Below are 27,891 nucleotides of genomic sequence, written 5' to 3' on the forward strand. Positions count from 1 at the left end.
ATCTAACAACCATTTGTTCGACCATTCCTGCAGCTTGTCCAGGTCTTCTTGAAGCCTTAAGCTGTCCTCTGTCTTAATCCTACTCATAATTTTGGCGTCGTCAGCAAACATTGAGAGGAATGAGTCTATGCCCTCTGGGAGATCATTTATATATATCAGAAACAGGATAGGTCCGAGGACAGAGCCCTGTGGGACTCCACTGGTGACTTCATGCCAATCTGAGGTCTCGCCTCTCACTAACTCTCTGCTTCCTATTGCTTAGGTACCCCTTTATCCACTGGAGCGCCCTACCAGTTACTCCCGGTAGTGTATATACTACTGTGTGTAGTATATACACAGGAGTATGTTACTCCTGCGTGCCAACCAGGTATATAACCAGACCATGACAACAGTCAATCGATGGAGTCCTATGCCTACCAGGGACCACGAGCCAGAACCTGGGCCCCTCAGTGAGGCACAAGGAGCGAACAAGCATGCATTGAGGTGCTCCAAGTTGCCCACCCAAGGTAAACCTGAACGACCATAGTCAACTCCCTGCCACTCAAGTGTGCGGGTCCGACAACACATGCCATATGACCTTGCCAAGTTACAGAAAGACCTTGACAAACCTGGAGTGGACAAACTAATAGGTGCTAAAATTAAATCCTAACACATGTATGGTAATGAAGATGTGAAAGAAATAAAGGCGACAAGGAAGTATTTACACCATAAGGGGAAGGCAATGACAGAAATCAAAAGAAATATCTGACGGTGAATATAATTACAACACTAACACCAGGAAGCACAAAAATCGGGTAAATTCAGCTATACATTGGAAGCTGGCAAACATTAGAATACAATTTAAAAACTTGAATAAGGACTCTTATGCCAATCTCCACAGCCTATGTTAGATCAATAATGGAATATGCAGAACCAACCTGGAATTCACTTATTGTGAAAAAACTAAATTAAAGGAATGCAGAGGTATGCAACAAGATTAACGCAAGGAAATACTTGTATGGGTGGCTAAGAATTGGAATCCACTAAAGAGTTGAAGCCACCTCCAACTAGATGGTCCAATAAACAAGGTATTTTCACAATGTATATACAAGTAGTTTTCACCTTGAATATTTGGCACTTTGGGTAGACAAAGTGACCTGCATGAATTACAAAGATTTTAACCAAGTTGCATAACCAGCGTACTCTAACAACAGGTATGATGCTAGTCGCTATAATCACTGGATATGAAAACAAATCCTTCAGAGTACATTAGAAAAATACATTTATTAAATTGTTAAGCATTCTATTATTAACAAATATAATGTTTCTTAAACATAAATTAAAGGAATGCATCATTTAAAATAAATTATCCTGCTGAGCACAGCAGGTGTGAACAAAATGCAGCAACAACACTTAAATCACATATGACAAAAGAGCTAAGTACAGAAAATCTTTTGGCTAGTTTGGCTAAACAAATGTTAAGCCATTTTTAGCAACACTAGTGGTAATGATGACACCTAACAAAGTTTCAAATCATCCAGCTATCCAAAATGTTTATGGTTGTAATGCCATTTTTGTTAGTGATAACACATCTATGCAGCACAGCTGCCAGTGCCTCTTGCCCAAAATGGGCTTGGGTATAAAAATGCACTCAACATATAACATTTAATACTTTTCATACAGTATAATGACATTTATGCGATTGTTATAATACTTCCTGTGACCCTTTGATTAATTTATGCTCGAGATGAATACTATAGCTAATTGGTGTACTTTTCTACTGCTATGGGAGAGGAGAGGGGAACAATACAAGTACTTCATAGACAGGAAATACAAATTTTGGACAAAATGTAAAGTTTTAGTGTTGAAATGTACACAAGATTTTATGACTTGCCACCCATGACACTCCAGATAGACCAGAGATATACCCAGAGAGTAAATAAATAGCCAATCTCTTAAAATGAACATACTGAAATAAAAAAGCTCCTAGACAGGTCTTCCATTAAAGAAAAAAAATTATCCTGGACCCTTAAGAATTTATTACAGGTCAATAATTCACAAAGTGAATTACATTTAACAACAGTACAATAAAAATCACTGTATACAAGTCTGGAGGCATAGGAAAAGTTGCCATGCACACAACCCACCAACGTCTTGTTGCCACTCCATTCTCTCTCATACACAGTACAGTATAATTACTACCAACCACACAGATGAAAATGAGCTAAATCTGCATACAAAATATCAAGGCAAGTTGTCTTAACAAAATGTTGTGGTACATTATTAAAGTTCAGCAAACAAAGTGAATGTTGTGGGGAGGGGGGTCCTAGATATTGCACTAAGAGAAGCACTTGTTCAGCTTCAATGCCAACTGTGCAGCAAGAAGCTGACACTTTTTGTCTTTATCTTCTTTCAAAGTTATTGCTAACCACTGCTGCAAGTCAAGTAACTCTCCTGGAACACATGACAACAATACAGAATTGGGTACACACCCCAAGCCTGCACCAAGGGCTTCTAAACATGACGCACGAACTTCAGAGTCACTATGTGTGCGTAATAACCATGTCAGCTCCAAGAGACATGCAGCCATCTTCAGAGTCATTTCACACTGCCCAGTTACCTTAACAATCACACCAAGGGTCCTCAAAAGTTCACACAGAAGAGAGCGATCGGTGTCCATCAAATCAAGATATGGTCGTGGCTCAGTAAGGCCATGCACAAGTGGAAAGAAAAAGCAACCAGCAACATTTTTCATTTCATTAACTTTCAAAACATTATGTTTATCTTTACTAGTAGTTACAAGATTACCATGTAGAAATGATGATGTAGATGAATCATCACCTGATAATTCAATTGCAGCTCTATGAAGAGAATGTATAATATCTATCCTCTTTTTCATATTATAGTTCCTTTCGTAAAATTCCCCACCAAGGTATAGTGCACACTTGCTAGGGTGCGAGACAGTCAGAGCAATGAGAGTTCTTAAACGATTTTCTTCAAAATCTTGAGTACTATAATTATCTTCTAAACTAAGGACTACCTTTGCCAACTCTACAGAGAGTTCAGAATCCATCCTCTTTGATTCCCGCCGTACAATCTTCTCCGATACCTCTAGAGCTGCTGCCACCTTTTCTGCCTCGCCTTCAATTAGTATAGTCTAGCACTTCTTGAGGATATGATGGTAGCCTAACTTTTGTCTTGGGAGTATCATGCGACATATCATATGGTTGAAATTCATCATCGTCACTGTCCAGTACTTCAGAACTATTTGACCCCATTTGTTCACTGCAAAAATCTGTATTTACTAAACATTGTTTTTTCTTTTCTATATTTTCAGTTTTCAAAGCTTCATCTTTTTCTTGGGAAATGGTGTTTGAACTCTTGGGTATCATACCCAAATCTTGTAACTCCAACTTAAAGTCCTCCAGCCACCATTTATTTTCACAAATGCTGTCAATCATACCATCATCCACTTTTGCTACATCATCTGAAGTTTCACATACATTATCCTTTTTTTTGTGACATACTAAACTCTTTAAGTCAAGGGTAAGTTTATCATCTTCGTATTCAAATTTGAGTTGTGGGGCATCTGAACATAGGACTCTTGTTAACTCTTCAGCTGTAACCATTCCCACTAGCTTCATCTGATGATTTGGGCTGTCAAGGTGATGACCAACTCCATGAAGCATCTTTTCAATAACTTTATCTCTACAATGGTCAATATCTGTTGCAGTGAAATGAGCAAGACAAACCATAAGACCTCTCGTAATGTTTGTGTGATATTCAAATGATCCATGAGCCATGATGCTCTTATCACACCAAGTATCTAACAACTTTTGAAAAGTAGCTCTAAGAACCTTGTGGCTACTCTCTGAAGCTGCCAAATACCCAATAATGGTAGGAACCGATACATAATTTGAAATCTGTCTGGTAATAAGAAACTTTTCCGTAAGAAGGTATCTTGTCTTCGGACAAATTATGCCCGAATCACCCAGCAGCACATACAGAGTATTGTGGTCAACTTCCATCTTTAACAAGGTTGCAATGACTCTTTCTTTGGCCATTGGCGAGATATGTTGGAATAGTCTGTGTGTGATTCTCACAACTACGTGGTTTTTGCTCGACCACCTTTTCACCCAGTGGACAAAAGGAGTGAGCACAGCTTGTGCATCACTAACATAACACAACTGACCAAGAAGTTTACCAATGGCCTCAATGTTACTAGGAATATGATGGATGAGCCCATCAGCTATAAAATATATAGCCTGCAGAATGTGATAGGCCACAACTTTGCCATATATTCTTGGTATAAAGGTTTTGGGAATTTTGTTCTGGAGTTTATTTGCAACTTTTTCTGGCAAGGAAGTGAGAAGTCTAACAGTTTCCTCCCACACAGCTAATTGCCTTTCCTTTTTCACAAAGAGCGAGCACTGTCTCAGCAGACAGAATAAATAGGCATCTGATAATATCACTCTCTCCAACAAATCTCCTACAACTGTTGCTTTTTCCAAGTTTTTCTCATTTAGTATGATCAGTAATGCACCAACACTTTCTTCTAGATAACAAGTTTCCAAAAAGTTGTAAAACAATTTCTTGCATTCATAATTTTTCTTAAGGACTCCATTATTCAAAAAATTTTGTACTACCATGGCAACATTTGTGGCACAGATATATTTATAAAACACCTGTGCCTGTTGACTAGGTTGGTCCAAACCTGCATACTGCTGTGGGGTCAATTCTCCAGGTAGGAAGTTAATAACTGTCTCCAGAGAAGCCACAATCAAAGAGGGATTTGGGTCAGATTTTGCCAGCTCCTCTTCCAGGCATCTTAAAATAGTTTTCTGCCTACCAAGGATAGGTTTTACATCTTGAATCTTAACCTCATCTTCTCCACTTATTACTTCTTCCTCAGTCTTTGTAATCCTTTTTTCGTTTATCTTCTCTCACATTATCAAGGTTGCTTTCCTGGCTTCTTGATGCTGAAAATTGAAAAAGCTCTATTTTGGCTAGTAAATTTTAAATTATTAAACTATTCATGCCAGTAACCACAAGCTAATATAAATAGGGTACTTCTAAGTTTAAATATCTTCAGCACGAAAACGTTTAGGAGGAAACGGTCAAATTCTAATACAAAATACTCAAACCCCATCATTGTGTGTGAGCATGATGCAACACCAAGAGTCACAACCTTGTCTCCAACCTCAGTTTTCAAGATGTAATCTATGGCTTTGTTAGAATGAACCATTTATACATCAAAATTATTGCAAATTGCATTGTAATGTCTTAATATATTTAAATGAATAAATAAATACCGTACCAGTAAAGTTACTGCCAATATTTTTTAACACTTACAAATCTCCCTCCAATCCCTGCACCACCTCCATTCTATTTCCATACCCTCTCCCATCCTTGCCCCCCCCCCCTCCTATCCCTGCACATCCCTCTCCCATTCTCGCACACCCCCCTCCTTCCCTCCCTCCCCATACGTACGTACGTACGCACGCACGCAAGCACTCACACGCACTCTCTCACTCTCATGCTTCCACACCCCTTTCCTCCTATCCCTGCATTACTTGAGTATGCAGCAATCCCATGGAACCCACACCTTGAGAAGCATAAACAAATTTGAGACAGTTCACAGATTTGTAACTAGATTAGTTTCAAAACTAAGAGGCCTTTAGCTATGAGGACAGGTTGAGAGAATTCACCCTCGCAACCTTAGAGAGAAGAAACAGATAGGATATGACAACTAAATACAAGATTTTGAAGGGAATAAACAGAAGTGGATAAAGGATAGAGGATGTTCTTGTTTCCTGTACGGGTGGCTGGCAAGTGGAATGCACTGAAGAGGTTGTTGAAGCCAATTCCATTCATAACACAGACAAAGTATGATAAAAATGTTAATGTTGAGAGATAATTAGTACACTAGGTATAAACAGCTAGGTGGTGGGGCATAAAAAGCTAACTCTCACATTCCTGTAGTCACTGATACCTCACCTTTTACAGAGGATACCTAATATGTAATACAAGCAAGCAGAAGGGCGCACACAAGTTAAAGTAAGCATACTCCTCTCTTTTTTCCTATCCATGTATACCCCCTCCTTTACTTTCACCAACCATCCCCATCCCTTCCTTCTCCCCATACACTCATTTCCTGCATGGTAATAATACCATATTGGTTTGGTTGTGAAACTTGCCCATTTGTCAAGGTAAATCTCTAAAAGCATATATACAATACAAAGAGATGGGTACACAGATTCATCGAAATACATAAGATTGATAAATACCTCTCATGGGCAAATTCATTCAGAGACAGACTTTCTGCCTGTATGTATGACCAATTGCAAGTCTGCTACACAACAAAAAAGGCAGGGGAATAGGTGAAGAAAAAACAAAGGAATCACAGAGATGGTCACCAGCCAGGAATACCACGAATCATCATGGAAAACAACAACAACCTTCCCACCGTCTGCAAGCTTTGTGCCAATGCTTACTTGTGAGCCTTCCTTGCTTTATTACAAGTTTGGAAGAAAATATCACTTAACTGAATCTGCCAGTTTAGAAGACACAGAGGGATCACGGTACTGTATTGGCAAAATAAACAAATCTTTCTATTGCCTCGTTACAATTACTGTACAGTACTTAAATCTTGGATAAAACAAAACAGTGGTTACATGGATATACAAACATTCCAAGCTGCCATTAGCATCTTTATCTCATATACTAACTCACTCTGTGCTGGTTTTACACATGCACAGCCAAGTGGGACACTCCCATGTTGGAATATTTTCCCCACTTATAGCAGTGACTATGGGAAATCTGGCTTATGAACTTCTACTAAGTTCTACTACATTTCCTTTTACGAAGTTGGGGACTGTAAATTCCTATAACTGTCTGCATCCTTAAACAAAAATTTATATACGTGCCCTCCAAAGTTTTCCATGCAAATAAGTATCTTCATATAATATGAAGAAAATGAGAAACGATCGCAGTCATGTAGTCAACAATGATTTGTCTCGTGTTTGTGGCACTTATACAAGTGGTGGACAACGCTGACTACTCTTGTTCATTCACTATCAAGAAGTGATAGTAATGAGATATCTAATGTTCTTCACTTTTATCTTGCCCTTCTTAGGCCTAACTTAAATTATGCAGTTCAGTTTTGGTCTCAATAATATATAACAAATAAAAGTATTTATATCATGCCCAGAGAAGGATGACAGTTAATTCTGATAATTAGGAACCTTCCCATTGGAAAATTAAGCAAAAGCTTAATTTCCATTTTCTAAAAAAACAAAAAAATAATAAAGAACATCACTGCAATATATAAACAAATGAAATGTGGATATAGAAAAGGTACTATATTTACAACTCACAATAGATGACAAAACAGATGAAAAATTTAATAACCTAAAATTTAGGTCAAAACTGGGTCAAAACTGGCTTAAGAGGATTTGGATTTATGGAAGAGGTTACCAGGCAAGATAACCTGTGTGTGAGTGTTGGACTGCTTCAAGCTAAGGTTGCATAATCTTCACACTTCACACTGGGTGGGGATGTGGTTGGATACAAACAGGAGCTACTATCCAATTCATATATTCTCAGATGTAAGCATTTGCCACGAAGAATAATGCATTTCAAACCATTAATAAATATTTGTATTTGTTAAAATACAAAATATGTTTTGCTTTCAATGTCTTGATTTACAAAACATTAGCAAGGAAGACCCCATGTCCCTGCATCATCTTTGACATGAATATTTAGACTTAAAGCCTGAATAAATTACCTTACAAATAAAGACAAATACTGCATAGAGAAACAAGTGTGTTAATGACAAAACAAGAATTATTTTTAAAGTTGTCTTTACTAATCAAGGTATTAGTGGTGTGGGGTTATGGAAAGATAATAATCTGGGTGGAGGTCCTTTGTGAGGGATGCTGGATGCTGTTACTTAATAGGATCTTTGTATTCTATTGTCAGACATATCCTAAATTTTGATATTTAAACAGTGCAATTTATATTTGGGTAAATGCAGTAATAAGTGATGACCAAAACATGAGGTAAATATCATCCATGTTACCACCTAACATGGTATTTAATTTTTTAAAATCAAATACTGTACCAAGATAACACCTATAATATTTGCTGAAGATAACTACTTGGATATATTATTCTCACAGTAAGTGAACTAAAGACTTGACCTATTAGCATAAAATTCAAACTTAGCCTGCATAGTATTATATTATGATCATTATAATATTTGATAATAATACTATATGGGGGAAGCTAAAATTACAGCACCAGTGAAGTCAAAAGCGTGGGAGACAAGGCAAATAATAAGGGCAACAGTGATAAATGCTGTTAGATCAAAGCAGGTAGTGAACAGCATCAAACAAGAAATAGAAAGGGGTGCAATTAGTTATCATTAACAACCTGACAGAACCAGGTGGTGGTCCACATGGAAGGAGAGATAAGATCAAAACTGAGAAGATGCAAGGAATCCTCATCAAAGTATTTGCTGAGGATTCCTAATATTTGGGAATTTTAAATAGTGAAATAGATTGGTCAACAAAGGATTCTCATGGTGATGAAGATATTGGAGGGGAGACGGGATGGGCAAGACTTGTGAACACTACACACACTTCCTGTGGCACCATAACACTGTAGAACAAGCGGCAGGAACAGAATAAAGAGCACGAAATATAGAAGAAGGGACCACAGGAGGGTTAGCTCTTATCTGTAAGATGGGAGACTGAAATGGAAGGAAAATCAGCAAATGAAATGAAATTCATGACAGAAATAGAAAGAAGCAACAGAATAGTTCATTTCTTTCAGGAGGGAAGTGAATGAAAGGAGAATGCAAGCCGATGGTTCAACAGTGTAAGGAGAAAAAGGAGAAGGCAAGAAAGGAATGGAAAAGTATAGGAACATAGATACAGAGGCAAATAGGGAAGACACTAAATAGGGGCCAGAAATGAGAATACCAGAATCAGGAGAGCAGCAGTTAAAAAATGGCACTGCAGCAAAAGCAAAGAGCTGCACGAAGCTGTTGCACACACAGAGGTAAACAATGGTACAAGACTGTAATTACACTGAGGACAGGGAGGTACATTCTTCGAGAATGACAAAGAAGTGCACGAAATCATTATGAGTTTCCAGAGGTCTATAAACCAGAGCCAGATTGATGTCCAAGGAGAGGTGACAACAGACAGCCAGAAATAACACTAGGCTATCAAGTTAATGAAGAAGAAGAGGTAAAAAGATACCTGGAGAAACTGGATGCAGCAAAAGTAGTAGGACCAGACCAAACATCACCATGGTTACTGAAGGAAGCGGCAGGGATCTTGTGTTACTCATTGACATACTGTAAATTTATAGCTCTTGAAATAGAACATTCTTTGTATCTAGCTGACATTGTAATTTTAAGGTATGAAGGATAGAAGAAATTATTAATGTAATAATCTGTTGAGGTCTGATAAAGAAAGACCTGTTCTGCACTCTGTAATCCTTATGGTGCTACCACTCACAGGATGAGTATGGGGTGCACAATAAACTTGCCGCCTCTGGTGGCAACAATCAATCATTAACTAGTGTTCAACATTACACTTGAGATGGGAGAGCTACTGGAAAAACACAAATGTAGTTCCAATATTCAGGAAAGGAGAGACAGACAAACATGAAACACCAAATTCTGGATCAGTGTCATTAACATGCATTCCATCCAAAATACTGGAGAAAGTCACCAAGAAAACAATTGTAGAACATTTGGAGAGAGCAAATTTTATAAAAGTCACAACATTGCTTCAGAGAGGGGAAATTATACTTTATAAACTTGATTGAATTTTATGACAGGGTTACCCAAGATAAAGCAATAGATAGAAGGATGCATAGACCATATCTTTGTAGACTGCCAGAATGCTTTTGTCAAAATTTCACACAAAAAACTAGTAAACAAGATGGAGAGAGAAGTGTGGATAACAGGAAAGGAACTGGAATGGGTACGCGAGTACTTGACGGACATGAAACAAAGGATCACAATAAGAGAAGATAGGTCAGGATGGAGAGAAGAGGAAAGTGGTGCTCCACAGGGCTCTGTCTCAAGACCATTGCTCTTTTCAATTTATGTAAATGAACAAATGTTATGTAAATGACATCACAGACGGAATGAACTCGTATGTCAATGTTTGCAGAATATGCAAAGTTAATGAGGATAGTAAGAATTTAGGAGGACTACAGAATACTGCAAAAAGACCTTGATGAACTTCAAGAGTGTACAGATAAATGGCTGCTGGAATTCAATTCAAATAAATGTAAAGCACTGTAATGAAAAGGGGTATTGGGATAGGATACCTGCACTTAACTATAAGGGGAAGGCAATTACAAGAAACAATAAGAGAAAAACACCTGGTAGTAGACATAATACCAATGTTAACACCAGAAGCTCATATGAACAACATAACATCAGTAACATATGGCAAGTTAGTAAACATAAGAATGTCATTTAAAAATCTAAATAAGGAGGCTTTCTAGTCTAGACACATTGTCTATGTGAGACTACTACTTGAGTATGCAGCACCAGCATGAAACCCACACTTTGTAAGCACAAAAAGAAACTTGAGAAAGTTCAGATGTTTGCAACTAGATTAGTACCAGAACTGAGAGAGGTTTGACTATGAGGACAAGTTGAGGAACTTTCCCTCTCAACCTTAGGAGAGAAGAAATAGAAGGCATATGGTCACTACATGCAAGATCCTGAGAGGAAAAGACAAAGTGGACAAAGGAAGCCTATTTAAATTAAGAGGAGGTAGGACAAAGGAATGTCAGTGGAAGCCGGATATGCAATCAGGTCGAAATATAAGGAAGCTCCCGTTTCCTCTATGAGTGGTCGGCAAGTGGAATGCACTGTAGGAAGAGGCCGTCGAAGCCAAAAATATGATGAAAATGTTGACAGAGGTAATTAGCACTCCAAATATAAACGGCTAAGAGAAAAGGCATAAGGAGCTAAATCTCATTCCCTGCAATCGCTGGTAGGTAACAGGTATATCAAGGTCACAAAAATCTAAAATAGGCAGCAAAAAATATGGGAAAACTTCAATGAGCAAGCCGTAACAATCTGATTTAGCGTTAAATAAAATATAATTAGCTTTTTCAATTTGTCCAATACTTAACACACCAGTAAATAAAGACAAAGCATAAAAAGCATATCCAACAAAAGCAGTCACTTAGAAAAAAATCAAATAATAACTTACAAATGAACTTACTTGGCATAGCTGGCGTCATGGGGGCAGCAGCTGTTGGCGAGAGTGTAAGTCCTGCAAGCCCGCCTACAAATGCTCCCATATCAGTGTTAGTAGCACCAGTTGAGGGAATCATAGCTGCTGATGGGGTAGAGTGGGTGGAAGATGTGGCAGGTCCTAAAATACCTTGCAAAAGGTCCATGTTATTACTGGAGGGAACACTTGCTGCCCCAGATACTGCAGGGGTAGTTGAGGAAGAAGCACAGGCAGCTGGAGTGGGGGTCATTCCCATCAGTAAGGAAGCATTTGAGGAGCCACCTACGGGAACGGGAGAGACGCTAATTATGCCGAGAATCTACACAACTGATAGCACTAGTATACCTCTTTAGCAGGTTAAGTTGTACTTCTGTAGAAACTAATTATGCTGTGGTCAGACTGTGGGTTGGTTAAGTATCAACCCATAGTATATACTCCATATATACTCCATATATACGAGTATATACTCCACAATGCATCAAAGAACAAAATATAATTTATCTAATTAGTCAAAACTTCAAATATGAAATTAACAGTAGCTATGGATAATTATTTGTCATGCATTTATTTGACTGACAGAGACTAAACTGTGCACTGTGTAGTCACACTCAGTAGTGTCATTTCAAATGGAATATGGAGTTTGCAGGTTATCTTCAGTTTAATATATCCATTATATGCACTACTCTCACCAACAACATTACTTAGAGCACCACACATAGTGCAGTGAGAGCAGTTTAGCAGCAAACTGATGTGCCCTGATAAGCCGTCTCATAATGGTCACCACTTCACTAGGCTATTCTTTCCCTTAAATTCAATACCGACATAAGAGTCTTACCAGTAGCAACTGTTCTTGCCGATTCATGAGGAAACGAGGAAAAGTCTGCAAAATCATCATTCCTGAAAAGGAGAAAAGAAATCGATTATCAGATGCAAAATACTGATTTGACTAAATAGAAAGACCCTCATTTTCATCAACATCACTAGCTAATCAACATAAGCCCCAGAAGACAGTCGAGTAGATATTTCAGCATAAATGTTTGTGATAACTGATCTTAAAAGGGTATAATATTCCTTTACTATATGCCCACATTAAGGGCATTAAACATTTTACAAAATTATTGTAGTAGAACTTAATTTCTTTGATCAAAGAAGACACCAAAAAAGTTAAAAAAGTAGGTAGTTTTATATAAAAGATTTGCATTCATCATTAAATGGAACAAGGCTAGTATGTATTCCGAATGGAATGTCATTTAACATATCTACTGATAGTAAGCTTTTAAACTAATGAAGCACAAGCTAATGTACTTACCCTGAAGCCTCTGCTGCATTATTTGTAAAAGCAACACTAAAGTCACCAAAATCAGCCTTGTTGTTTAAACTGCCAGCTTCACCTGCTCTGGGATCAAAATCATCTTCAGCACCGCTTGGGGAGGTTTTGGCTGGACTAGATGTACCATTGCTGGTCGCATTTCCAAACAAGTCGTCCAATAGGTCATTACTTTGTGATTGTGTTGCAGGTGCTTGTGACTACAAAGCAAACAGTATGACTTGTCACAAATAGGATATTTACTACCATGTACATTGCATGTCATAATTGCTGAGGACCATCAAAGAATACTGATATAAACATTATACAGTATAACTAGAGACTACTGAACATTTAATGATATAACTTAGACTAATAGTTTGTATGTCCACCCGATTTAAGGACATCTTTTTTAGCGTTCAGCCAGTTATAAAGACCGACTTTGAGGCCAGCATCTGGAGCTTCATATACAGGTCTGGTAGTCACTAAAACCATAGGCTGGTATTTGGTTTGTTTTGGCATCAGTACACCCTCACATGGTAAATGGCCACTGACCTCGACCATTACATGTTGTTAATTAAATCTTAAATATTTTTAAAATTACTGTACACATTTTAGTAAAGCAAATTACAAATTATTAAGAAAATTATTAAGAAACAATTGTTATTAAGAAAAATTCTATAATTAGTCTTGCCAAACAGAAAATTATTAGAATATGGAAATAGGCAACAGACTAGGTAATGATGATCAAAGAAATTAGATTTATCACTGGAAAAATCCATGCCAAATATAATAATACTGGTAACAGAGTCCCGGATTTTCGAAATGCAGATTACAAGTACAGTAGTTACAACAGGAGCTCAAAGACAAAGTTACAAAGAATGCATAAAAAACTGCCTCGTCCAAGATATAATGTTTTTAGGTCCCGAATCGTTTCCTCTGAACCCTTTTCCACCAGGACAGAACCCTTTTCCACCAGGACACACTCACTTAGCAATGAACTCATATAATCTTGCCTTGCTGCGTTTTAATATTTGATATGGCAACAGTACCAATTAAAAACCCTTTTGCTAGCCTCTCAACTCCCCACCCCAGCTACAATCAAATGTCATATCAAATCAGCCTTCTTGCTCATCGGAAGAAATTGGCTCCACCGTGACACTTCCTTTAACTTCAACCCAGTGTCAGATACACTAATTCCGTCTTTTATTGCCTCAGTTACCCCAGCCTGCTGTTCAACCTTGTAAATCAACTTTTTGTTGAAGAAAGTGGCTTTTTCGGCAGTCTAGGAACATTTAATCCACCCATCCTTGATATTTCAGGCATCATCAGAATGGTGGAGGGAGGGAGGGAGGGAGAATGAGGGAGGGGAATTGTGGAGGGAGGGGAGGGAGGGAGAGGAATGGTGGAGGGAGGGGAGGGAGGGAGAGGAATGGTGGAGGGAGGGAGAGGATGGTGGAAGGTGAGGATGTTTACCTATCACTGACTACGGGAAAGTGAGGTCTAGCTATTTATGCCCCACCTACTAGCATTTGTGCATGTATGACTATTAATTTTCAAGATAATTTTTATTATTGGAGATTATTAAAACCACAATACAGTCAAAATAGTTTAAATATCTGCCACCAGGGGCTAAATAATTCAAATAAGAGTAGGGGTCTTCCTTGTACAGTACTATTATTTGTGTCTTGAAAATTTTAAACCAATTCACAAATCATTTCCCACAACCCAGTAATGGCTCATTATTCCGAGTTTGAAGAACACTGCTAAAAGACACCCCCCAATTAGGGACATCTATTTCTTAGGGAAATTTGGACTCAATTTAGTATGCACCTGTGATTGTGAAGCATCCTTCCCAAAAGTTGCAGCTGCTCCTAAATCCACCATCTTTGAGGGTTTAGAAGATTTTTTGGCAGGAGGAGCTGTTGAGGCTTTGGTGATGGATGTGATGGGGGTGGCAGTGACTGATGTTCTGCCAGATTTGGGACTCATCTCCTCATCACGATATTCATTTACAGGATCTGCAGTATCTTCCACTTCATCACCACTGCAAGTTTTAATGTAATACATACATCATCACTAACAATGTTAAATAATAATAATAATAATAATAATAATAGTAATAATAATAATAATTTATGATCTTCAATCCTATTCCTCACCATTAATTACTTTTTATTTTTATAAACAAATGCTATACAGTATTTATAATTGACTGTCAATGGATGGAACCTTTGTGAAGACTAAGTAAAAAAAAAATCATTGAGGGTCAAAGTAGATAACTGGACCTTTTTTTTTTTTTAACCTTCATGTGAAAATCTGAGCTATGAATTTTCACGACTACTCTCTGATGAACACACACAATTCCCATGTATCTTGTACGAAGATAAAAAGTACAGGAAGAAGAAAGGTAATAAAATTATCAGAAATGAAATAAAATACGAGGAAAGTAAGAGAAAATGACACTAGTAGTAGTAGTACAGTAATTTCAAAACAGTAACAAGTTTTATATAACTCCAGAATTGTTTATAGAATTGCAGACATCTTCAACCTATATAAGCTGCAAAATATTTTAAGAACATTTAATAAAGCAAAAAAAATTAAAAATTAAAATATGTTTAACTAGAGCTGCAAGTCAAAAATAATAACAAAATTATTAAATGTTTATTTAACAAGAGCTGCAAAAAAGCCACACCTTTCCCAACTGCTTATGTTTCTTCCTCTACTTAAATGTATATCGGCATTTCTTTGCATAACACTAGAATCACCTTTGAGTATAGGATAACACTTCTTTGGTCACGCCAAGTCTTAATTTCTGGACTTGCCCCTAAGTATTGTATCTTTTCAGTGCACAAAGCTCTTGTACCACAGAGACAAGACACTACCAGGCCCCTGGACTTGCACAGATATACTGAAAACCAAGATCAGAATTCTGATACACTCATCGAGGTATATCTGGTACAGTGGGGCCTCGACTTACGATGGTAATCCTTTCCCAGAGATGGATCGTAAGTCAAAATATCCTAAGTCGAAGCTATTTTTCCCATAAGAAATAGAGGGAATTGAATTAATCCATTCTCCACCCATCCAAAATATTAACTTACAAATACATTTTATACTGAATACAATGTTTTTTCTAACTACAATACAGTGCATATGTTTATCTTACCTTTATGGAGGACTCATGATGTGTATGGAAGATGGTGAGGAGGGGGGAGGAGCAGAGGTGTTACTGTTTGGAAGGAGAGTCCCCCTTCCATTATAACATCAGGCAGTGATGACTTCCCTGGGGGTACACTCTCTCTTACGTTTTGCCTGCATACCACTAGGACCTGGTTGTGATTCACTGCTCGTTTGTCTCACTTAAAACGTTTCCAGAGATTTTTGTTTTTCCATGCGTTTTAATTTTTGTAGCGAGACATCACAGTGTCATTAAAAAGGTTAAGGCAACGACCTACTGCACCGTGATTTGGGCGAGTCGTTTCAGCAAAAGTTTGCAATTCTTCCCACATAAGTTATGCCCACAAAATGTCAAGTCATCAGACATAATTATTCACAGATCCATTACATGTAATTTCCTTCTATAAGTAGATCTGATTGTCTTGCATCCTGTATATATTTCATTTAGTTTCTTTATTTCTACTACACACAAGTACCTGGAATTTATCACTGTTGAACATCATGTTATTTTCTGTTTGATAAAACTTTATTGATATTGGGTTGTAGTTTTTCAGTGTCTTCTACATTAGTAACTTTCATGCTGACTTTTGTTATCACCTATAAAGGATGACACGAAGCCATGACTTGCACTTCTGTCTCTACCAGATAAGAGAATGAAAAAACAGTGATGCAAGGACTGTGCCCTGGTTTTAAATCTGTATTCAGAGTGCGCAAGGAGGAGATACATAATAATTTACACTTGGAAAATACTAGAAGGACTGGTTCCAAATCTGCACTCCGAAATCACACCCAACAATACCAGAAGGCATGGCAGGACGTGCAAAAGAGCCCCACTGAAAAGCAGAGATGCAATAGGTATGCTGAGACAACTCTATCAACATCAAAGGTCCAAGACTGTTCAACACACCCCGTCTACACATATGGGGCATAACTGGCTGGTCTCGTTGTAGTGTTAAAAAAAAAAAAAAAAAAAAAAACGAACGTGATAAAACACCTTCTAAGGATACCTGATCAACCATGCTGTGACTTTTATGTAAGACTGCGAGCAGCATCGAACAGCCTGATTAACCAGACCACCAACCAGAAGGCCTGGTCAGAGACTGGACCATGGGGACATTGATCCCGAGAATCGTCATCAAGTATTGGTATAGAGCTTTTCACTGTGCTTGGACTTTATTTGACTGTTATTCTTTGCACTTTGTTTGGTAAAAAAATTTAAATCCACTTCCCTATTTTACCTGTTAATTTCTACTGATCTCATTCTATGGGTTATCACTCTATGCTCACATTTATCAAATTTTTTGCAAAGTCCGTGCATACATCAGCATTTTGTTTTTCTTCAAGTGCTTCGGCGATTTTCTCTTGGGGATCACCGTGAAAACTGTGATCAACCCAAAACTGAGAAAACCACCCAGAGGGTACAGACAACACAAAGCTACAATTTACAGGAAATGAAAGGCAAACTAAATTTGGTCATGGGTAAACCAACCCCATTTTCAATTCACCCTTAAGCCACCGAGTAACAACTCAGGCCACCCAAAGGTTACGACTGACTTACACACGCCACAATGCTCATGCTATTTTGTGTGTAAAAGGTGACTGCTGAAAATGAATGTGGATAAATAGAAAATAATAGTGGAGAGTGAAGGTAAGTAAAAATAAAGGCAAATGAAGTAATGAAAACTGAGGAATCTGTACAAGTACAAGATGGAGCCGAGTGGTTGGGGCAATAAAAAGCCTTGGGTAGGAAAAAGGATGTAAGAAGAGATACAGAGAGATAACTGCACAGGTGGTACCAACATTTCAAATAAGTACAAAATTGGTATTGTACAGGCATAAAAAATAAAGTTATTGAACTAAAGACGAGCAATTCAAAGAGTGTGTGGTGTTCAGGGTATGGAAAAAAAAAAAATTAGGAGGAATGCCAAGAATAATAAAACACAGACCAAGTTTATGTAGGGCACAAAAAAACAGTCTGAATCAAGGAGTGAAAGCAATTTGTTGAATGTGTGACTTTTTCTATACAACTTACAAGTACTTTAAATCTAGTCCAGGAAGCAGAAATGCTGCTGTTGATTTTCTGGAGTTCAGTGGTGGTGGTTCTCAGTGATGATGTCGAGCAAGGAGGGGTATGGAGAATGGATGGGTGTCATTTGGAATATCTTTTAGCATTTCTCTATGCGGCTCTCTTATCCTCTCTGGGCAAATGACTCTTGCCAAATGATGGAAGACATGGTGACAAAGATGGTGGTAATTACAATGAAGAGTGAATGAAAACAAAAATAAAGTACAATTATAAAAGTGCCCTGCCACATCATTCTCAGGACAGTAGTTTAATTTACCTACTTGAAACAAATGTGCATTGCATTCAACATTCAATACTATATATCTCCTAAAATGATATTAGGAATTTCAAAATGCCTACAAGTCATACTGATCCATTTCCACTGATATAATAAAAGACACACACCTGGCATTAGGTGAATCTTCAAAGCGTGATGATCCTAATTCAGATTCATCTTGTTTTCTTCGACTGCTTCCCCAATTGTCCCAATCACCTGTAATTACCACATATATTGTAATTCTCATTTTCAAAAAATGACAATAAAAACATTTCCCTTGGCTAGCTGATCTTCATGTGAATGTTATAGGTTGTTACTGTATTAAGAAATAGCACCACTTTGCTGTTCACTGGCAGGAGCATAAGAATTAAGGGAACTGCAGAATGTCTTTTGGCCCATGCATGTCACCTTGTATTTATGTACAGTATATCTAACTAAATCAAGGAACTACAGGATTACTGGCCTTCACAACTGTACAGGGCACACACACACACACATCAACAAGCTCTAGGAAAACCCAATGCTCTTAGTATTGTAAAACAGGTTGATGACCGAGTGGTGTTCCAGGAAACAAAAGTATAATTAACTTTAAATTCAGACAAATCACAATAACGTGACATATATATCAATGAGAAACTCAACAGGAGCTTTGAGGCAACTCGAACCCACGACCGAGAGAATTCTAGTTGCTGACGCTAACCACTGCACAGCCCGACTTGGTATACAAGGGGAAAGTATATCAGATTAAAATAACTCGATTCAAGGCTATAGTGACCTTTACATTAGCGAGGCCATAACAAATTTTTAATTTCTCCTATAGTATTTTGGCTATCTTAAATTACAATATAGTACATCTTTAGCCATCAGGGACTGCCAGTCTTCAGATCAATGACAGCAAAAATGTCATAATTTAATACATATAAATTAGGGCATTTCCATTAAAAAGCATTTGTAATTTTTTATGAAGAAGGAAAACTAAATAAAATAATTTGAACAGAAAAGTCACATCACACTTTTGTTAATTTCATGTAACAAGATTTCCGTACATACAGGCATTGAATTGGCAATTTTGGCCAACAAATTTGCACTTGTAAGGCAGGGCTATATATTTTGAATTTTCCACCTAACCTTCCACTTGCGTTACTTTGGTGTCGCCAAAGTAACTTTACTGTATTTAGTTCTCACATTTTATTGTCTTTCACATAATTTCTTAGTAAAATATCTTCTTAGTTATCTTTATTACAGTCACACTTTACCAAGGCATATATGGAACTTGACCATCTAAAGCTGCCATAAATAAATAAATGAAAATGTATTTATTCTTGATATTTCAAACCCAATACCCTCTCTCTCTCTCTCTCTCTCCCCCCCCCATTCATCATAACTTCAGTATACTTTCACCTACTTTGATTAGAGCCACGGAATCCCATGGAGTCCGAGGAAACACCAACATATTTGTCCTTGTTCTTCTTGGCCTTCTTGCGCTCCTCCCGCAACCTGTTGTCATCTTGAATGAAGTCAATTAGATCCTTTGCCTTCACCCTGAAAGGAAGCAAGAAAAATCAATACTACTAAAGACCAATAAAAATGTAACAACATGATCACTTATTCAACAAAAGCAATTTATCAACTCCAGAGGTTTGTTGCCTCTGGAATCTTTCCTTATTAAGGATGCCTTATAGTACAGAGTTAGAGCTATTGCCTCAACGGTTTGAGTCTCCTAGTGCCCAAGTGAATGAAATGTTATATATAAATATTATGTTATTTATATATAACATAATATTTATATATATGTTATATATATACATACACACACACACATACAGTGGAACCTCATGTGATGAGCGCCTCAATTTATAAGCATTTTGAATAACGAGCATGCCGATCGCCGACAATTTGTCTCGATTAACGAGAAAACTACATGGTGCATTCCTGCTGGTTCTCGCACATATTCGGACGCCTCCGACGATGCAAAAAAAAATATTTTTTTGTTTCTTTAAAGATGCTAATGATGTTGGGATGTAAAGGGGTGACTGCTGTGATGTTGCAAAGCATTGATTTATTTTTGTAGAAGATAAAATTAAAATTTTGAAAAACAAATGTCAAAAAGATTCGTTCGGTGTTTGTCAGGTAGGCTGCTCCATGTTTCAAAAAAGAAAAAAAAAAACGGACAAATGCCATAAAGGTTCATTCAGCGTTTGTTGGGTAGGCTGCTCCATTATTAATAAATAAATGAAAAATTCAAAACAAATTGAACACGTTTGAAACAAAGAAAGATTGTCACTATGGAGCATCCTACCCGACAAACACTGAACGAAACTTAATGGCATTTGTCCGTTTTTCAATTTTTTTCAATTTTTTTTTTTATTTTTATTATTTTTTTTTCAACCCTTGGGCCGCTAAGGGTCATTTTGCCTTTAACACACACAGGCACAACAAAAAAAATCCAAAAATTCTTTCGTTTTATGAAAGTGTTTATTTGTGTTCCCTGTTCACGGAATAAAAAATAAATTGTAGGTGGCATATTTTGGGCGTAATAGGGCAGGGAAGTCTGACAAAAAAAGAGACATTGACAGAGCAATCGCTAGACGAGGTCTGCTCCGCCTGAGCTTAGTGATTCAATTATTATGTTCATAAAACAAACAAATAGTTTTGCTGTTATTACACTATATACACATGTTATATATATGTATCAGCATGTTTTGTTCACCATAACGAACCATTAAGTTGGTATTGTGATGTTGTCTACATAATGATCTACCAGTTGGTATACAGAATTATATGAACATGTTTGCTGATTATGGTAAGATAATAGGAAGGATAAGAAACTTAGATGATTGTCATGCCCTTCAAGAAGACCTGGACAAAATAAGTATATGGAGCACCACTTTGCAAATGGAATTTAATGTGAATAAATGCCATGTTATGGAATGTGGAATAGGAGAACATAGACCCCACACAACCTATATATTATGTGAGAAATCTCTAAAAAATTCTGATAAAGAAAGATCTAGGGATGGTTCTAGATAGAAAACTATCACTTGAGGACCACATAAAGAACGTTGTGCGAGGAGCCTATGCCACGCTTTCCAACTTCAGAATTGCTTTTAAATACATGGATGGCGATATACTAAAGAAATTGTTCACAACTTTTGTTAGGCCAAAGCTAGAATATGCAGCGGTTGTGTGGTGCCCATATCTTAAGAAGCACATCAACAAACTGGAAAAGGTGCAAAGACATGCTTTTAAGTGGCTCCCAGAATTAAAGGGCAAGAGCTACGAGGAGAGGTTAGAGGCATTAAATATGCCAAAACTAGAAGACAAGAAAAAGAGGTGATATGATCACTACGTACAAAATAGTAACAGGAATTGATAAAATGGATAGGGAAGATTTCCTGAGACCTGGAACTTCAAGAACAAGAAGTCATAGATTTAAACTAACTAAACAAAGATGTCGAAGAAATACAAGAAAATTCACTTTCACAGAGTGGTAGACGGTTGGAACAAGTTAAGTGATAAGGTGGTGTAGGCGAAAACTGTCCGTAGCTTCAAAGCGTTATATGACAGAGTGCTGGGTAGATGGGACACCACGAGCGTAGCTCTCATCCTGTAACTACACTTAGGTAATTACTTACACACACAGTATATAATATTACAGTACATATATAATATACATTTATTGCTTGCTTGCTTGCTTTCTTTCTATAATAGCCGTACCTAATAGTTACCCCTAACTATTATAGTTATGGGTAACTATTATATTTTTTTATTATTTCACACCACCAGGCATCTCCCACAAGTAGACCACCCATATGCCAGTGGGAGGATATTATATTATTTTGATTAGAGACAGATACTGAAAAGATAGATACAGAGATATGCCTGCAGAGTGAGTGGGTCAACCAGAGCAAAGACAGACAGGAAAAGAAACAGGCAACACACACACAGACAGACAGAGAAAGAGAGAGAAGGAAGGAGAAGGGGAATACAGTATTTGAAGAGAGGGAAGGAGAGAGGGGGAGGAGAAGACTGGGAGAAAGTGGAATGGAGAACAGTTAACACTTTCGCGCTCTCAGCGCTCAAAAAAAAAAATACCCCAGATGCTTTCGGCACTTCGCGCACCTACGCGGTAAGACCGAAAAAGTGTACACTCTTTTGACTGTCCTGACAATAATTGAAGGTGCACGTATTTAAATTTGGTATCACTGTGTTCGCAATGAAATTGTCTATAAGAGCATACCTATAAAATGCCGCCCAAGCATAAGGAGTATCAACACCAACTAAAAAACTATGTAGATCACTCGCCGAGAGCGCCAAACAGCAACAAAATGTTTCCACTCTCTTAATGGTTGCGAAGCCTACAGTTGTCCTACATCGCTAATTTTGGTATCATTGGAATCTCAATAAAATTCTCTACACGGACATATGCATATGAATGTTTAATATAGGTAATTGCCCACCCGCAAGAGTGTGTGAAGTGGAGAGTAGTTAGCCGCGAGCGCACTAGCGAAAACACAGGGGGGAAATCATGCTTGGAAAGTTTATACGTTTCCTGACCCTACTTTTCTATGTACGTATTTCTTTTTTTACCAATGTGTTCGCAATAAAATTTTCTATAAGATGAACTGTATAACATTTGTACAAAGCATGTGTAAGAGAAGCGCCAAATATAGAACCACGTCGCTCAGTATGCGTTCGCGGCAGAAACGAACGCATTGTTTTCGTTCGTTTGATGTTTGTCATGTTTATACTTGTTGAAACATTTTATAATTTGTATGACAGTGATCGCAGTAAAATTCCCTACACAGACATATACATAACACATACAAATATTTCCCACGTGTTGGATATATCAACGGCTAAAGGGAACCCACTGCCACACGCTCGCCACACCCCCAAACATACTTTGTGTATTTTTTTTTTTACTCATAGAAGTTTATGTGATATAATATTCATTCTGGTACCAAAAAATTTGCAAATAAATTCTCTACAAAACAAACGTATCCCCATCCATTTCGGTTAAAAAATGGAATTTATAGAAATATTTTTTCGATTGACGAGAAAAGTAGGCAGTTATGCGGAATCGTAAGAAAAACCAGTGACGAGTTATCTCTAATCGAAAGCGCGAAAGTGTTAAGAGGTTTGATTGGGGGAGAGTAGGGGGAGAAAGATGTAGAGGGTGGGAAAGGAGTGAGAGGAAGAAGTTGGTGAGGGGAAAGATGGGAAAAAGAGAGGAGGAATAAGTAAAGTTAGGTAGCCTCCTTACCCCCCCCCCCTTTAGTATGTTACATACATAGACAAGATTATAAGGAATGTCAAAGTAAGTGTGTCAAGAAGGGTATGAACCTAGTACTGTATGTATATAAAGATGACATACAGGAGGATTACATAAAATAAAATTTATGCCGAGATTTACGTAAACAAATTAAAAATTTTACCTTAAATTAATGTGGGTAAAAGTATAGTTATGGAAGTGAAGGGAAAGAAATTCTGTTCTAGATAAAGCTAAATGGTGAAGTGCTGGAAGTGGTTGATCATATTCAATTTGTGCATTAAATGTTAAGAAGAGGGAAGGACATTTGAATGAATTTAACCGCCAGCTAACACCCACTGCTGGATTTGACAGCCAGGATTTAAAATCTTGTGTGGTACTTTAAAATTTCCCCAACTGTGTTGGGCAGTATATATATAACTAGCAAGGTCAACCCCCTGGCTGTGTCATGCAGTGGAAGGGTTAAGCTAGGATCTGCAGCAAAATTTAGAGCAGGTCAGAACCACCTTCCATACTCCCACCTCATTCTATGGGGCCTAACATACTTTATGGAACAAACCAAAAATAAATTAATGACAAATGGAAACACCATGTTAAACTTCTACAATGCTACAATATTATCTCCGACTCACCTAATGTTCAATCCTTGATCTTTGCCATGCTCATCTATGTACTTAAAGTTTTCTAGTGTCCTTAGATCATAAATATGTTCTCGAGCAGATGTGACTACCCTCTCAGAGCCATTACGAACTAGGTAATTGAGAAGCAGTAGAGACTTGTAAGTGCGTCGCCATGCTGCTCGGTTTTCTTGCAGCATGCGCTTCCACAGCATGCCCATAACTTCGGGAAACTGTTCATAATAAAATGTTGACTGTGCTAACTCTTGCATCTGGGGTCCTAGTAAAAAGATACATACGCATTAGTGATCAGATACGTAAATTTGTGTAGAATACAATTATTTGTTAATACGGTATTATGACTATCAGTACTGTATTTGTAAAACTACTGATATTTCGTAAGTGCTACTTGCCACTGGCAAAAACCAAGAAATTTACACAAAAGGCCTTTATATATTTAATAGCCTTGATGTCAATGTACATTATAATATGTTCAGAAAGACTGAACATTAAAATGTAGTAATGGAAGTTCTTAATCAAATTTGTTTTCTATAATATTATTTTTTAGTTATTCCCTTTTAATTTATGTATCCCATGGTTTACTATAAGCGCTATCACTGGTACTCTGTCCAATTCCTGATTACATCCCACCCTACCCATAACTTCAGGGATCTGTCTTGGCTCACCTTTCCCCCCACCTGTGGCATTGGGGAACTGGCTTACCACTTCCCACCTATAGTTCTCGGATCGGGTTAGGCTCAGCTCCTCACTACCCATTGCTTTGGGGGACGTTTGGTTTGTCACCCCCTGCCCCTAGCCTTGGGGACCTGGCTTGCTCCACTTAACTTTGCTGACCAAGCTTGGCTTCCCCTCAACTATAACTGTTAGAACCTGGCTTGCATACACAGCATTTGGGAACCTGGCTCTCCCACTCTTTTCCTGCCAACCTGTCGCTTTGGGAAACTGGTGGCTTCCCCCTCGTGTTTTAGGACCTGCCTCAGCCTTGCTCAGTTCTGAAATTGGCACTTCTTATTGCAAATTCAATTTAACCAAAGCAAATCCATTTAAGCATTACTGTGTATGTCAATGCCCTCGTACACAGCCGCATTTGCCTATTCTCCTGTAAACATTATCACGATATGCTATGCCAATATCAAATAATACATTGGGTTTTCTTGATCTTCTCCCAGTTGTCACACACTGAACCACATTTTTCCTTTTGATTTCTCACAAACATTTTGCATTAATGGATTTGGGATTACATTCCTACATCCAGCAGCTTTAATGCATGCAAAAGTATTTATTAAACATAGTAACATTTTATTGAGAAGTGGAAGTTTTAAGTTTCTGGAACCAAAATCTTATTTTTTGTTTTCACATAAAATTTAGCACATCCAGTGCAAGATTTTTCCAGCAACAAAACCCTTGTGCAAACAAGGAGGAGGAGGAACAGAAGATACTATTTATCAAATATATTTTTCAGTTACAGTATATGGATGAAAATTAAGCGGGCCTTAAAAGTTATTACAAGTACAATACCATAATACGGTACTACTATATAGCAGCACAGAAAGTGACCCCTTCTACTACTACTTCAGGATTCTCCTCTTTGACAACATACAGTCTGCACCACCACCTGGCTGTCTGCTACACTCTCCATAGCCCATATTAATATCACCTTCAGTATAAATTCTGTTTCTCAGTTTTATTTTTTCCATTGTTGTGCCTTTTCATCATTGCTTGCCTTTTTTTTTGGGGGGGGGCGCTTCTAAATTTTTGTATGACCTCCTTCCCAAAAGGTTGTTCAATCAGCCTGCCCTCTCCTGTTGCCACGATGGGAAGAAAATTGTGTACTAAAACATTTAAACCTAACCTAGCTCAGTAATCCAAGCAGTGAAAATGTGAATGTTTGTTACCCAATATAATTCATAGTGCATCATATTTTCTGTTAGGGCATTTGATGTCAAAATGTGATGTGATGAAGAATTACAAAATAAATAATGTAGCTGCAAATTACTATAAACTTAATCAGGTAATAGTCAATTTTAATTTATTATGCCTATTTGATATATTTTTTATTCATTCCCAACAAGTAATAAAATTTTGTTTGAATAAGCTGGTCACAAAATTATTTACAAAACATGTTAAAAAAAAAAGAAAAAAAAAGAGAATTTACATTTTTGTGAAGTGTACAAAATAAAGTTCACTGATAAGGGTTCACATGTGTTCTCTCATATCAGATTAGATAAGTAGCCTACTACAGCAATGTTGATGAGTATTCTGACTATAATAAAACAATAATATATGACAACAGCCAACATGCTGAGCAACACTCGATGCAATCATTCACTACTGATGAAACAAATTATTTTATCCAAAATATATCTAATGTAAAGCAAGATTCATTTTACCATTCATTGAAAAAGAATTATTTAATGAATGGCAAGCAAAAGCTATAAAAAATGAACCACCACACACAAACAAGAAAATGGGTACAATATAGGAAGAAGCCTAACCCTCTTACAGCATACAGCACTGTAAGCAAGCAAGAAACAAATACACAGCAGTGAAGAGAGAGGCAAAAAGGAACTTTGAGAAAGGGGTAGTGGACAAATGTAAGAGATTTGTAAAACAGCCTTTTCTATAAATTCATTAAAAGCAAGCTGCATGTAAAGGATAAAATCTGGAGATTAAGAATGGGGAACAGGTTCCCAGAAAATGGAAAAAGAAATGTGTGAAACATTAAATGGACAGTTCCAAAGTGTATTTGTGCAAAATGAGGTTCAGAGAACCAGACAACACCAATTCTAGAAAACACCACAGAGGGCATAGAAGGCGAGACAAAGTGGAAAAATTTACTCATGGGCGCTAGGAAGAAATAAAGCTGTTGGACCAGATTGAGTGTGTCCCTTGGGTGCTGAGAGAATGTGCAACTGAGCTAAGCATTCCAGTTCAATTGATATTCCAAAAATCATTGTGCACAGGAACCTCAGCAGACATATGGAAATAGGCAAACATAGTTCCAATCAACAAAAATGATGGCAGAGAAGACCCTCTAAATTATAGACCCGTATCATTAACAAGCGTGGTTGTCAAAACACTAGAAAAAATAGTTAAAACCAAATGGGTAGAACACCTGGAGAGTAATACAGTACCTTAATAATTACCCTTAACATTTATTATGTACAACATTAAACAATCTGAAAGACCCACCCTTGCCGTGAATACTCCCCAACAGCTTAGCTCATGGGACGTACGAGAACCAAGTGTCCACAAACTCTTAAATATTAACTAGCCAAAGGATAACTATAAGGCCACTAATTGATGTTAACTGATGCTGCCGCCACTCAGTTATAGTAAGTAATTAGGCTAATTAGGTAGTTAGGTAGGCAATAATGAATTGAGAGAGCCTGGTGTTGGAGACCTCAATCTACCCAGTTTAAGATGGAGAATGGCAAATAATAATATCATAGCAGGAAGCCAACCTGGAAATAATCAACTGCAGTCAGAGAGCTGTTGAGATTGTGACAAATTCTCACTCAACCAACAAATTACAGAACCAACTAGGAACAAAAACACCACACCTGATCTTCACAAACAATGATGAACTAATCAGTGACATTACAATCTCAGATACTACATACTCAGACCACAAGGACACTGAAGTGCAAACTAACATTAATAATAGTAGTAGGTTCAAGTGAGAAGGGGTTATTCAATCAATTCAATTTCAACAATAAGAGGATCGACTGGGAAAAAATCAACATAGACTTTACAAACATTCAATGGGAGACTGCCTTAAGGAACAAAACTCCTACACAGGAGATAACTAAAATGACAGCTAAAGCATACAAGATCTGCTTGAAGCACATGCCTGTGAGGAGGGTCAGAAAGAGGTCCACTCTAGAAAGAGAACACAGAT

General features: G+C 37.5%; 1 protein-coding gene across 1 annotated transcript in view; it reads right to left on the minus strand.

Annotated features, from left to right (window-relative positions):
* Window positions 1–2,180: 2,180 nt before the first annotated feature.
* LOC123764976 (clathrin interactor lqfR) overlaps window positions 2,181–27,891 on the minus strand; it is a 33,755-nt gene continuing 8,044 nt past the window's right edge. The window contains 9 exon segments of the mRNA XM_069332991.1: window positions 2,181–3,130; window positions 3,132–4,921; window positions 11,241–11,534; window positions 12,088–12,149; window positions 12,562–12,779; window positions 14,392–14,605; window positions 18,209–18,296; window positions 19,486–19,622; window positions 23,985–24,249. Of these exon segments, the coding sequence (XP_069189092.1) occupies window positions 2,318–3,130; window positions 3,132–4,921; window positions 11,241–11,534; window positions 12,088–12,149; window positions 12,562–12,779; window positions 14,392–14,605; window positions 18,209–18,296; window positions 19,486–19,622; window positions 23,985–24,249 (3,881 nt within the window). The 3' untranslated portion in view covers window positions 2,181–2,317.

Source organism: Procambarus clarkii, chromosome 29, assembly GCF_040958095.1.
Source record: "Procambarus clarkii isolate CNS0578487 chromosome 29, FALCON_Pclarkii_2.0, whole genome shotgun sequence".
NCBI lineage: Eukaryota > Metazoa > Arthropoda > Malacostraca > Decapoda > Cambaridae > Procambarus > Procambarus clarkii.